This window comes from Hippopotamus amphibius, chromosome 5 (genome assembly GCF_030028045.1).
Source record: "Hippopotamus amphibius kiboko isolate mHipAmp2 chromosome 5, mHipAmp2.hap2, whole genome shotgun sequence".
Taxonomy (NCBI): Eukaryota; Metazoa; Chordata; class Mammalia; order Artiodactyla; family Hippopotamidae; genus Hippopotamus; species Hippopotamus amphibius.
This window is the reverse complement of record NC_080190.1, coordinates 141,185,657-141,200,869: the sequence shown is the minus strand read 5'-3', so window position 1 is coordinate 141,200,869 and position 15,213 is coordinate 141,185,657. Positions and strand designations below refer to the sequence as shown.

The 15,213-nt window shown below is 31.9% G+C and overlaps 1 protein-coding gene across 37 annotated transcripts in view; it reads right to left on the bottom strand.

The window, feature by feature from the left end:
- Positions 1–15,213, bottom strand: part of RIMS2 (regulating synaptic membrane exocytosis 2) — a 577,683-nt gene that overhangs the window by 150,749 nt on the left and 411,721 nt on the right. For 17 of the 37 annotated variants that reach the window (XM_057735252.1, XM_057735257.1, XM_057735244.1 and 14 more), the window contains one exon: positions 1,192–1,292. The exons of the other annotated variants lie outside the window; for them this stretch is intronic. In XM_057735252.1, the coding sequence (XP_057591235.1) occupies positions 1,192–1,292 (101 nt within the window). The remainder of the gene's footprint in view (positions 1–1,191; positions 1,293–15,213) is intronic. 37 annotated transcript variants of the gene reach the window in all.

The following is a 15,213-nucleotide window of genomic DNA, read 5'->3' as shown; positions in this document are numbered from 1 at the left end:
TTACAAATCTATTTTCTATGAAATTCACTGAACCTATTTGAAGTTATTCATATTTTCATTTTAGAATAAAATTTCTATAAGTTTAGAACCTGCTAAGTAAAGGCAAGGTTATTTTTTGTTTGTCTTAAATTTATCTTTCTCTTGGCATTGGGCCTGTACCATTTCTAGGCCAGCAGAACACTGTGATGAACAATCCTGTATTCACCACATCAGTTAATACTCATGTAATTTGGGGAAGACATTGGTGGTATGAAAGAGGATGCTGACATAAGAGTATCTGCCTCCTCTAGGTCATATAACAGAGAAACTAAAAACCTATGCTACCTACCAGCACAGTGAGTTATGCTTTACTTAATAAGTCTTATCTTTACTGAGGAATGGGGTATAATTGAAAGAAACTGAAGGTTTAGAAGGTAAGGATAAAATAGACCAAAGTGCATAAAAATCCAAACTGCTTTTCCCTAATATACAGATAACAGAAGACAAATATCACATGACTGCAATGATACAGCACATAATAACTAAACGTTATGAATAAGTTTTGCTATTTTCATTCTCTTGTTAAGTCTTAAATAGGTACATTAGAGCAAAGTCTTTGAATGAATAATATGATGAGCCTAAAAATGTTTTGAAAATATAAAGGCAATGAAGGGCAATAAATAATACTTTTTTTTCCTACCTTGGTAGACTTCACACCTCAATTTATTACCAAAAAGTGGTTTAAAAAGATTCTCACCAAAAAACTTTTTGAATTCTTTGCAACACCTCATGAGTATGTATTTTGTTCCAATAACTTATTAATAAATCAGATTGAATTAAAATACTATAAAATAAAAAAATTCTACATGTAGTAAAACCATAAGATGATAATAGAAGTTCTTCCTAAACATATTTGAGGGTGTTAGGGCCTTTATAGGTTTTATAAAATGAAAAATTCTAAAAGATTTGTTCTTCAGATCATTTATGAGTTTCATTTCCTTAATCTCCTGTATCATATAATGATGTTTAAGGCAAATCTGTACCTAAATGTTGGTATACAAACACATTATAAATTTTAGCATTTAATAATATCATGGGGCCACTGCATTATATGTTTGTGTCTGACTAATCTGCATTCAGCAGTTTGAGACTCTAACGGTTTCATATGATTAACTGATTATTTTACAACTTTTAAAAAGAAAAATGTCTTGCCTTTGAATGGTAATCTTGTTCCAGTCTGGGATCTGATCCGGCTACCTGTTTGTATTTGTTAATTTTCATTTGGCGATTTCTCTCCTCTATATCCATAGCACCTATCGAGTAGAAAAAAACCCATAAAATTAATGTTCAGTTCTTATTCTGAGCCCTACTTACAGGATGTATAAAAGAAGATATGCTAGGCTGATATACTACTTTCGTTCAAGGTAGTACGTACAAATTAAATGTCATACTGTTTTTTAGATTTATTTAAGTATGCAATTCGATGAATAAAAGCATGATTATTAAATATGTAAAATAATTTCAATCTAAATAAAATGTAATGAATTTAAAACAGAAGACAACAAATCTTCATTAGATAGAAAACACTTTCTGATACATGTATATCCAGGAGAATATATTTGACAGCACATATAACAATAGTAATATTATGAGAATTTTGGCTTGTAATTAATTCATAAAGATTAGAATTATTTACTGGAAAGAGGTTGTAAGTCTAATTGGTTTCACATACAATTTTACAATTGCATTTAGAATTATCAGCCCATGGTATTAAAGTAGGTTGCTCCAGCATATATATGGATGCAGTTACCAAGATCTTTTGAACTTGAATTTTCTAGAAATAGGATCAAGACAGAGGCACTTGGAATAATACTCCTGAAAACATACCATGCCAGTAAAGGCACAAAGTATTACTGAAATCATTTTAGGGAGAAAATAGAATGTAGGGAGATGAGAAACTGAGATGGTATGCCTATTAAAAGATGAGATTAATGCTGTCTACAACATGCACTTCCTCAAAACACATCAACTATAGATATCAAGGGGGTCTTTAAGAACTCTGGTTAGAATAAGAACTAAATTCAGGAAGAAAATTGTAGCAAACATGAAAAAGTGCTTTAAAATTACAGTTATGATTTTTATTAAAGAGATTTTATAGAAAAACTCCATTTCTCATTAATATGCATAATGGAAAAACAAAATCTCAATTGCATGCTACAAATCTACAAACTGGGAAAAATAGTCATAGCTTAGTAGGTTCAGTGGGTTTCTACAAAAAAATGTCAGGTAAATTCACAAACACTGAGTCTAGGTAAGAATGTAAACATACACACACATACCCCTTGCTTAAGATCATAACTTTAAAAGTGCAGTAAAGACATATAGACAAAAGTGTGCCTATTCAAAAATAAGTATTTTAATACGCATCCTGAAAAAAAACCTCATTGTATGTTTGATAATTGCTAGCAAAAAAATTTTAAGTAAAAACTGATAATTAAAATAAGATATAAAGGGAAGAAAACGTTTCAAAAAGGATTAAGAAAATCTTGACTAAAACAATGTATAGAGTTTAGATTATATGATCTCTAAGTAAAAGAGCAAATTTAAATCAACTAAGTGGTTTGAGTCAAATTTTAATAATGATTTGATTAATTGATTCTGTGCCAAACTGTAAAATGGGGAATATAAATATCATGTTAATATAAATTGAATAATATACAAAATCAATTGAGTGCTTCCATGATATAAGTGTGAAATGTGGTGAAGTATGAATGTCTATTACTCTATTAAAATACAATATTGGAATTGTTTGTACCTCAAGATAAATATGTTTATTTTCTTCAAGGGGAAGGGAACAAAAAAGCCATCCCAGCTTCAAAAAATTATGTGTGCTGATAAAAAGGAATGAAATTGAGTTATTTGTAGTGAGGTGGACAGACCTAGAGACTGTCATATAGAGCGAAGTAAGCCAGAAAGAGAAAAACAAATACTGTATGCTAACTCATATATATGGAATCTAAAAAAATGGTACTGATGAACCCAGTGACAGGGCAAGAATAAAGATGCAGATGCAGAGAACGGACTTGAGGACACGGGGTTGGGGGGAGGGGCGAAGGGGAAGCTGGGACGAAGTGAGAGAGTAGCATTGACATATATATATAACTACCAAATGTAAATAGATGGCTAGCGGGAAGTTGCTGCATAACATAGGGAGATAAACTCAATGATGCGTGATGCCTTAGATGGCCAGGATAGGGAGGGTGGGAGTCACGGGAGGGAGGGGATATGGGGATATAAGTATAAATACAGCTGATTCACTTTGGTGTACCTCAAAAACTGGCACAAGAGTGTAAAGCAATTACATTCCAATAAAGAGCTTAAAAAAAATGTATGTGTGCTGAAAAAATATTAGCTAAATTAAGTGTAAGGGAAGTTTCTTTAAAAAAGTTTCATTTGAATATTATAGTAGCAAAACACTCTTTTAAATATAAATAGCACCAACAGACAAAGTTTAAACACATTTTATATATACATATATAAACATATATATACACATACATATAGATATATACACATACATGCATACATATATACATTCTCTAATACTGACTCTATTTCCTGGACCTCAGCCTCCTATGACACTACATTAAATTCTTCCTGATTACTAGATAAAAATGGGATATATACTGGCTGAAGTTGGGAAACTTTTTCTGTAAAGGGTCCATTAGTAAATATCTTAGACTTTGCAGACCACGTGGTCTCTGTCGCAACTCTGACATTGTAATACGAATGCAGCTATAGACCACACATACATACAATGAATGTGGCTGTATTTTAATAAAATCTTATTTACAAAATAGGCAAATGGGCTGGATTTGGTCTGTGGGCTGACCCTTGCATTAAAGTATATTGATAATTTTGCTATGAAAAGAGCTTTTCTCCTTAGTAAGAGTTTAAAGATTTTTTATAATCAGGTTTACGGAGCACCATTTATATTTAACAGATCACTGGAGGAATCTAAGAAGGATATTAATCTGTACCTGCTAAAAGCAAAGATACATATATAGAGAGTAATATATTTAAATATGTTATCAACTAAATTCTAATCTCAAACACATCTCTTATTTCCAGACTCAATCACTTGTAGATAGTCCTTAAATTGAAAAAATTCTTTGTTAGAGCCTTAACCAATGAAATCTCAAGGGATCATCTTAGTGACTATACAGTAAATAAACTTAGGTAAATATACTTTTAACTTAAAATCTTAAATTTTCTTAGGAATCTACTCTGTAGGACAAACAGTAGCCAGACAGACCTCTCTCTAAAATTATTTGAAGTCTTTCACTCCTTTTCTACATTATTATCAAGCCATTCTCTTAAAGAAAACACCCCACAAACAATAATATCCTCAGAGAAGTCCCTTATCCACCATAAGGGATTCTTCACGGACAAGTTGATTTTTCTTGGTTGATCATTTTCCCTAAGGAAAATAACCCAGAAATAATATTTTCAATAACATTTTTTTTGGTTTCAACCAAACAGTATTTTTTTCTTTTTCCCCATGAATGAAGAACCATTTTGGAGGAATCAATGCAAGTAGAAGAGCTGTTCACTATCTGGTTGGTGAATGAAATATGTAATTTCTAAACTTCCTTTCAACTCTGAAGTCCAATGCTGTACTCTCCAAAGGAAAGTAACTTAAAGTGTTAAGGAGATAGGTTTTTTCTCCATCTCCTTGCTCTCTTTAAAATTTACTCTACAAGTTTGCATACAAAAGGTCCTGAAAATTCTGTAATAAACAATAATCATTTGATCACAGATATCTCAGCCCTTACCTGTTATCAGGTAATAACTTGCTGAAATAGTCTCAAAATTACATTTTAGGCAATGCTGGCTCATAGGTTTAGAAGGTAAATTTATCTAGGATTCTCTAAGAGTAATATTCTTATGTGTGGTGACACTATGCTTATTACAGAAGACACATTAGTGGTTTGATATGATTTTGTAATTTGAGTACACTAAAAATCTTAGTCAATATAATGTTCAATATCAAATCAAATATCAAAACATTTTCAAATTATAACAAAAGTAGATTAAGAAGTTAATGAGACAATCATTAAAAAAAAATTAATGAGACAATCAGATTTCCTGGACAAATCCAATTCAACAAAAGTTTGCATATGTTTGTATCTATTTATTAAAAAGATAATCTAAGTATATTACACTGTAATATTCAAATTGTCTCAAATTCTTTTTGGTATAAGTTATTAAGTAAACAGAAAATATGATTTCTTGTTTCATTAATATCTTAATAACATAAGCCATTTAAGAGGTTTACTTATTCTTAAACCAATGAACTAATTGTTGTGGTTATTTTGAACTTAAAAAAGACTACGTAATGTGTCCAAAAACTTAAAAAGTCATATTTATAATGTTGGTATGGCAATCAAGTTAAAAAAAGTTAAAAGTTAAGGGCAGATTTTGTAATCAGAGATGTAACTGAAAATGGCCATATTAACCAGCAGCAAGACAGTGGTTGCTTAGGTTTCTATATTTACACTATGACCATCATCATTACACCTTCAGTGATTTCTGTAGTGCACTTTAAACAACAGTTTTAAGTTTGCTTACCAAACACACACACACACACACACACACACACACACACACACACACACATCACACAGCTCTTGGGGCCCCAAAGCAGCTTCACACACCACACTTCTTTGAAGTAGGGACACAGGTCTGGCAATAATGCAATTCATAATGAAGCTAAACAGTGATCAGAATATTGCAGTACTGCTGACTCAGTGACCCACCTTGTGATCTTAAACAAAATGCTTAAATCTGGGGATCTTAAGAGGGAAAACTCTTAAGTCCAACAGCAAAGCTCAAAGAAAGAACACCAAAATTCAGAAAACAAATTAGAGAACCTATGATTACATCATGGAAGTCTAAGACTATTAGTCTTAATGAAATCCAGAAACTGTGTTAGTGTCCCAAATTTTTGTGGCTAATTTACTGACTTTTAAAACATTCTCTCTTCTCATCACCCCCATCCTTTTCTTCTATCTATATATAAAGATTTGGCTTCTGGTTTAAAAAAGTCTTCCTTTAATTGAGACTAAAAAGTTTCACTAAATGGCTATTTTATGACAGTTTCTGATGAAAATAATCACATCTGTAGTTATCCTTTTTCTTTGATTATTTTATGTCTTCACAAAACCAAGATGTGCCTTAAGTAATCTGAGATTAGAAAACAAATTTATATTGTTCATATTTTTAACAAAATAATACATCAAGGACTTGGGGAGTGATCATTAAAAATTTAATTTTATAATTGGATTTCTTCTAAATTTTATCCTTGTAAAGGTATATGTTAAATTTGCTTTCCAGTTAAATTTAAGAATTAAAGACATTTGTGCAATATCAAATTTTAATTAATAGTGGAAGATTTCCAACAAAAACTATTCCTTGTTGAAACTATATAAATAATTGATAACAATGTAGATAAAATGTATTTGTACAAAACACATATAGAGATATAAGAAATGTAGTCTGAACATATATCAGGTTTTATCTGAGGCCTTTTTCTGATTGAAGCTGAAAAAGTATATTACTTACATATTAGAAATCTACTTTTAAAATTAACTATATTTTGCCAAATGATCAAGGAGAGGAAAAAATTCTTTTTGATAACTATCCTATTGAATTTTAGTTTACAAACTTTTTTTTCTAAAAAAATACAAACAATGTGGAAGAGGTACAACAAAACAAAAGAAGATTATGGACAACAATGATGACAGTGACAGAAATAATGTATTCCAAATGAACAAAGTTTAGAAGGCCAAATTCACGTACTCTCTAAATGCTACAATCACCAGTTAGGCATCTACCAAATTAGGTGCAATAAAAAAGGTATAATCAGTGTATGCAGCTGTTTTCTCACTGTTTGAGGTAACAATTACACAGGAAAAAGCATGGCTATTCATGTGTTTATTTTCTAGATTCAGTAGGATAGACTATAAAGACAACTTATTGATGTCTTTCAAAAGTCAGAGAAATAAGAATAGAAATTGTTAAAATGAATAGAGATAAATAAGAATATGTAATACTTTGTTATAATTTTATTTTCAAAGGCAGTGAAATTCAAAAAGAAATACTGCCTTTGATTTTACTGAATATTTTAACTGCTCTTTCAATAGTCTAATAACTGAAAAAATGCTTTTCAGATTGACAGTAATAAACTAGCTGTTGACAAAGTTAATGATCATTTATATGAACATTTTCCAAAGTACCTGATGTACAAATGTTAAAAGCAAATTACTTAAAAATAAAAGATATTTGGTACTGTGTACTAAAAGACTTTACAATGGTCATATTTTTGAACCTGAAGTTTCACTTCCCAGTATCTTTCCTAAAGAAATAAATCAATGTGCAAAGATGTACATACACATTCATTACACCATTGTTTGATAATTGTAAAGGCCAGGGAAAGAAACTCCAAATGTCCAGAATAGGGGATTAGTTAACTGCATTTATGGTATATCTACAGAATATTATGCCTCACAAAACATGATGAGAACAGTGTGCCTGTGCATTTACATACATAAATTATATAAAATAAAGATACTGCAATTAGCAGTTACAAAACACTAAAGGGTGGATGTGGTATTATAGTTTGTAATTTAAAAAACCATATATATTCGTGAAAATATATATGTACACAACTGATACAAAAGACAAAGACATGGAGTGAAAAAGATTTAAGATTTACACACCAGAGTAGTTATCAGTTATCACCGGTTGTTAGAAGTGAGTATAAATGCTTTTGGTTTTTACTTGTGTTGATATATAGTTTATAAAGTGTCCACAATGATTATACATTATACAGAAAAAATATTTCTGTATATTATACATCATAAAGAAAAAAATATTTCTGTATATTATACATCATACAGAAAAAAATATTTAAAAAACACACAAAATATAATGTTTCTGTGAACAAGGACAAATTATCCAGTTTGAAAACTTTATATTTTTGTCATGATTTGATAAAATGATTTGAAAATAAATGTTAAATAATTTTTAAAATGCAAATAGGCAATCATTCATTATTCAATTTATCTTAGGGACATATATTTGTTAAATAAAAGCTGTGGATGTATTGATTAAAGGTGGTACAAAATAAGAAATACTTCCAAATGCAATAAAATAAAGCACAGATCTTTCCAATTTTTATGAATGTTAATACAAAAAGTGATCTGCCATGTTTTTAAATTTTCCATATTAGTTTTTTTTCAAGTGTAGGACTTAAACTATGCAACAAAATTTTTAGAAGCTACTTTAAAATGATTTCTGCAGTCACTTGCCTATAATGAATTTTTTCATATTTTTGGACTAAAACTTTATTATATACTAGAACCTCATAAAAAGTATACTTTTGTTAGCTAAATTATTTGTTAAAAGAGATGTAATGCAGAGAATAACAAATATTGGAACAAGTTAAATTGAGAAAAAGTATGGAAATAAATACTGTGAAAAAATTAAAAATTATGTGCCAAATTATCTTGTATTAGTAGTAGGGCAATCAGAAGCATTTTCTTTTAAGGTGTAAGTAAACTTAGTCTTAACTGTGCAAATAGGATACACGAATTTTGAGGAATAATTATTTCTAAATCAATTTTGAGGATTTTTCTACTGCTGTCACTAGGAAATACATTTGGAATAAAAGAAAATATAATTTGTGTTTTCCTTACAATGTGTTAACTTATAAAATGATCTTTGCTCCTAGAAATGTGAGAAAATTGAACTTCATAGGTGCCTAAGTAAAATATGGAATTAAATGAAACATAAGAGTTGTAGAAACTTATAAAACTTGTCCTACTGTGAGGTTCATAGTTATGGGCTACAGTCTTTTGAATTATGTTCTAAACCTTTATAATCTGTTTTAGATACTTAGATTACCTGTTACTCTGTGTATCTGTATGCTGGTCCTCTATTAACTCTGCCATATTCATTAAATAATACTTCAAAGGAGATGTTATAGACAAATTTCATAGACTCCTTTCAGTGCAGTCTAAAGAAACTAATATTCAAACTACTTTAGGACATAAGTTATAAGGAGTGATCTCAGGAAATAGCGTATGTCTATTTTTGACATCTAAATTCAGTGAACGTTCAGTGAATCTCAGACTTACTGAGATTTTATTATTCAGAGGACTTGGATTTTAGCAGCACTTTATGTTTCAACATGTAAAATCAGGATGTACTTGGGATGACGGTGGAAGATTAGGGTTTTGCGCATGGAGAGTGCAGCGGAGGTAATCATCACAAGAGTTGACAGGGCTTCGGAATTGCCCAGATTTAGGGTAATGAGTACATTTATGATACACAGGATTGAAGACAATCTTAAAAACAGCACTGGTTTAAGACTTGGGATCGAGTCAATTTCATAAGCCCTATAGCTGTAAGCACTTCATTTCACCATTCTGGGCATAAAGTTCATCATCAGTAAAATGAATAATTTTAGACCAGATACTCTTTATGATTCCTTCTGTTATACAACTCTCTGGTTAGTTAATTCTGAAGCCAAATGATGTTTGTTTGTTCTTTTATACTGTAATACCTTTTTCAGCAATATAGATAATGTAAAGTGTACTAGAAATTCTTGTTCTATTTGCCCTGGTATTGCATTCACTAAAATTTCCTTTACAGTATGTGTGCCTGTGCATCTGAGCATGTGTATGTGTGTGTGTGTGTGTGTGTGTGTGTGTTTGTGTGTGTGTGTGTACAGAGGCAGGGAGAGCAATGGGATAGAGGAAGTAACGGAAGGAAGAAAAGCAAAGAAAGAGGGAGGGAGGGAGGGAGGGAGGACGTGAGGGAAAGAGAGAAAGAGAAAATTGAAAAGCTCATTAAACCAGGAACTTTGCCCAGGAAAAAAAATCATAAGGGCAATCTAATCTAGAAGCATCTTTTAGACCAGCTAAAGTGTAACAGTTTCACCTATATATTCACACATTTGTCACCTGGTATACAGTGACATGCTTAGGAGAAAATGTTTAGTAACCTTCTAATAACTAAGTTATTTTAAATGTGTTAGTCACAATTCCTTTATCTTTGAAAAAACAAGATATGTTTTAGAGGATAAACTAAATCTTAAAATGAAAGTCCCTCAGAGAAGAAATGCAATGATTATCACTAAAATTGCTTCTAAGAAAAAGTGCAAAAAAAATCATTGATAAAAAACAAAAACATGAGACGGATTATCAGGTTAATAAACTACTTCTCACATGTGTTCAGCACTTTGGAATGTTCTGACTTTTCCCTGATAGCTACACTCTACCTTAAGGAAGAGATAAGCCACAGAGCTGCACATATTATTACCATGCGTGGGTCTTGTCTCTGTCTTGTGTTTTGGTTTGACACAAATCACAGGCCACCGTGTCCCACATCTGGGGCCTAATGGACATATCCTTAAGCTATATTTCAACTATGTCCACTCTTACACATATCAAAAGATTGTACAGTGGACTTCAAAGGAGCATAATAAAGAATTTAAACACATCTTTACATTTGTTAAGAAACAAACAGAAATTTAAATATACTTAGAAATACTGACAATGTTAATTTAAAAATCATAAAAAATAAATATATCCATCATATAAGAACTGGGATAAGACCTATGCTGGAAAACAGACCCATATAATTTTTCTTATGTATATTAATATGGTAATTAATAATAACTAAATCTGCATACACCTTGAATGAAATATTTAGATATACGGCTTTTAAATAGTACCCATGCTTGGACATCAAGCTGTATTTCTTTCTCCAAAGATGCTAAGAATGATTATTATTGGTCAATGGTACAAGAATGACGATACAGAGTAACTAATGTCACATAGTATAACACTCCCTCAGAATTCAAAGAAATGCATCCTAAATGTTTCATTTTACGAAACATTCCTGTTCAATACTGAGAAGAAAGAGGAATAAAAGCTAGATGAGATCACTCTCAGAGAAAGAAGGATGAGGATTAGATGAAAAGGCATCAGGAGAGATTAACCTGAGCTAGAGACTGAACTGAATTTCATTCAACTTTCCAAATACCCACATGGTCATATCAGTTGCACTGAGGATTCCTTAAATAAAACTGCAAACAGGATTGAGTTGGTCTCCACTGAAATTAGATTTCCCTTTCTGAATTCCTCTCTTCCTGCTCTTCTCTTTCTAGACCTTTAGTATTATTCTTTCATGTTGTTCACTGTAAAATGTCCCCTCCTGCATTCTCCTCCTTGTCACAGATAAAGCCCCCATTTCCTGAGCTTAAGGACATGTATTCTGGCACCAAATCTGATTTCTTCAGTTTAAAGTCCAGCTTCAAATGACTGGAGTAACTTATTTAACTGATCTGTAATTGAATTTTTCAATTTATAAACTGGAAATAAAAATAGTACCTACAAAGGGCAGACAACTCACTTGTGGATTAAAATAATTTAAACCACAGTGACTTAAAGTGATTCAAAATGTTGACTGCATTTCTGAAATCTGTGATTGAGAAAATGCAAAATCCAAATTGGTTTAGATCACTGACTCCTAGTATGGCAACTACTTCAAGCCCAAGCCCTCCAAATCCCCTCGTCTGAGCTAGTTCTTATACTGGTTCTCCCAAGAGTAAAATCTATAATATGTGGAATTAACTTCCTTAGTCATCAATTATTCATCACCATTCCAAGGTTGGTAAGTGGCGCCCACCGTACCTAGTATAAAAACAACGGATTTTTACATGACATGAACATTTGTGCTTATATAAGTGAGCTTTATATATTTGAGCTATAAGGCAGAATATCCAAATGTAGAGAGCCTCTTTCTATGTCTCCAATATTGAGTCAAGTGCAATACGTTATCTGGTTACTCTTGGTTCCCTCTTATTTCATGGTGATTTACTCAAAGAAAAACTTCATCTTTGAGTAATGTAGCTAAGGTAAGTCTGATATTGTGAAACTTATGTCTCAGAGGTCTCCCAAATGTCATATTTGCTAAATCCAGTGATCATTCCTCAGCACCATTCTACTGGCCCTCACTGGAGCATTTGATATAATGACTACACTATCCTTGACACTCTCCCTCCTTTAACTGTCTGGCCCTGCACTTTTCCAACACTCCTCTAGTTCACTCTTTACCAGACTATTTTGCTGGCTCATCTTTCTCAGTGCATCTTTCAAATACATGCATTTCCTAAAGCTTTATTCTATCCCTGAGTGATTTCATCTAAATCCACAGCCTCAACCGTCACTTCAACGATGAGGGTTCCCACCTTCAGCTTTCCTGTAACCCTAAGACTCACATTTCTGGTTATCTCCCAAATGCACCAAAAATCCCCAGCAGCACCTAAAACTCAGCTTGTCCAAAACAAGTTAAAGTTACTTCTCATGGCTGCTCTTCCTTTAGTTATCAATAAATGTCTAAAATGCCCAGAATCTATTTCTTTGTTAACTGCCTTGCTTGTTCTTGATCTTTCTTGGTTAACTGACTACTGCTTCAGACTCAAAGCTTTAGTCCTTTCTTGGTTTTCCAGCTCATCCACTGTAGTCATCTCTTTTCTCTGAAGCTATAGGTCAGCCCTTTCCATTACCATCCCCTGTTTTGGCTGGGTGGGGAACTTAGCTTTTAATTGCTTGAGATGTACTAGATTAAGTAAATTTTTCTATTAGCATATATTTAGTACTATTTGAGTAATATATTAAAATTCATTTTAATTTTGTTTTCAATAATTTTTAAAGTCAGATTTATTAAGGCATAATTTACAAAAATTAATATTCACACTACTTAGGTACAAAAGTCTATGACATTTGATAAATGTATATAGTCATGCAGCCTCACCACAATCAAGCTACAGAGTATTTCTGTCACCCTATAAAGTTCCCTGATGCTGCTCTGCTGTCAGTCCTCTCGCTGCCAGACCAGATAACCACTGATCAGACCTCAGTCTAGCTTTTAATTTTTCCTCAATAATGTTTTTAGACTCATATTTTATTTGATCAAGGCACAGCAAATGAAATGTTAACAATGCTTTTAAAAATACACAGTTAAAATCTTGTGTTCTAAAACTTGATACTAATGTTCTGGCACAATTAAGTTCTTAACAATGATAGTAATGCTCTGTGCACACCAGGAATTGTGCTAAGAGCTTTGCTTGTGTTATAAGTACGTTACTCAATCAGCACAGTTGCTTGTGATAGGACTTATTCTTTTTCCAGTTTTTCTTATTAGAAAATTTGTAAGGTGGCTGACATTGGTCTGTTCTTCAAAACTTATAATCTGAAATATTTAGTCACAAAATGACCCTCTCTCTTTTTCCACAAACCACTTGAAAATCTTGTTTAATTTTTCTCTTTTCCCAATGTCCTCCCTTTTAACACTTCCTTTTTTCTTTTCTAGCTGTATCTCCTCTTCGGCTAATCTTCTTTTTTGGTAATGCTTCTTCAACTTATTTCCCTATGAGCCCAACCTTCGCCTGGGATATAGTCATTTTTAATGTGTAATCGTCCTTTTAGAGATTCCTTCTGATTCTCATTCCTATGCTTTGAATTGGCCTATCAACCTCCTTCACACTCTGCGTGACTACAGATTGGAAGAACCAATCTATGACTAGGTTCTTCCCATCAGTGCGTCACATAGTTAATTAATCCAATACTTGTATTTATCATCATTTTGCTTTCCGTTAGACTTTGCCTTTCCCATTATTAGTCCCGTCCTCATGCCTACCCTCACATCCCACACCCCATCTCCTCAAGCCTTCAAGCAGGCTGATAAAAGAAACCACCATCTGTCAAGTAACATCCTTCTCTTCAGTTAAATTGTAACCTAATTTACATTCCCTTGGAAATTATCTCCAATTTATTCATGCCAACTTATCCTCTTTTATATGAAACCTATTTATTGCTCATGCCAACCCCTTTATATTACAAAATTTTTATAGATATTAAAATATAGAGCTTTAAATAAGCAAAGAAGAAGAAAGTGATCTGAAAAAAATCATGATGTGCTTTTACCATGATTTATGAATATTTAGTATCATGTATATGTTAATACTTACTAAATAACTTGCTTACTAACTTGGCTTAATAATATATACGCTTTCCTTTCAAGTGAAATAATTTTGGAAATACATTTTAACCATAACTTAGCTACCATCCAGAGCTACACTTTTTTCATTCATCTTCCTGCAGGTGTGAAACATTTAAAACATCTGCCATTGACACTTAAATGCCTTTTCAGAAAAAAATTTTACAGCAAAAATAATTCTTCTCTTTTGAACTTTAAATTCCCTTATTTTATCTTTTGTTTATTGATCTCAATTACGTATGTATCTCCTGACTCCTTTACATAGCTGAGTTCTTCTTCTTCTTCTGGTTTAGTTCAAATATCACTTCCTTAGACAAGACTTCCTGGATTACTCCGTTTAAAATAACTCCTTCCCCATCCCAGTTGCAGCAGGTTACATAAGGGTTTTTAATAGCACTTATAACTACTTAAACTTATCTCATTTAGCAGCTATTAACTCTCTCGAAAAAATAATCTGCATAACGGGAGAGACCTTCTCTGCCATTGTCATTGTTATATCGCCAGCACCCAAAATAAGACCTGACATATAACAAATGTTTAGTAGGTATCTGTTGAAAAATGAATTTTTAGGCTGTGAAATACCTTCATACACTGGAATAAGAATTTCCAGAATACCTCTCTTTTATTTCAGCAATCATGATATACGATAGTTTAATATGCCATTATGATTCCTAGAGAATTATGAGTCTGGCATAGTCAAATTTGCAGATTTTTTGTGTATTTTATAAGGGTATTTTAATAAATTCTCCTTTGCATTTTTCTTCCTCTCTTAATGAAGACTAATTATCATTATTTACACAGCAAACCTAGAATTTACTATAATTCTGAGCAGAAAAAATATATATATATATTGGTGTTAGGAAAACATTAAGAAGGAAACAATTCATGACATATACATTAAAAATAATTTTTTGGCTACCTGCCAGACACTTCATGAAAAATTTCTCTAATCTTTAAAACAACCCTTCAATCCTATATGAGAAAAGTGGGAGCTCACAGTTTTTTTGTTTATTTTTCTTTTTTGGCATTTACTTGCTTACTTGTGAAATAGAAATTTTTTTATTTTGGCTGGTCATTTGTTTTTATTCTTCTGAAGACTGAAGT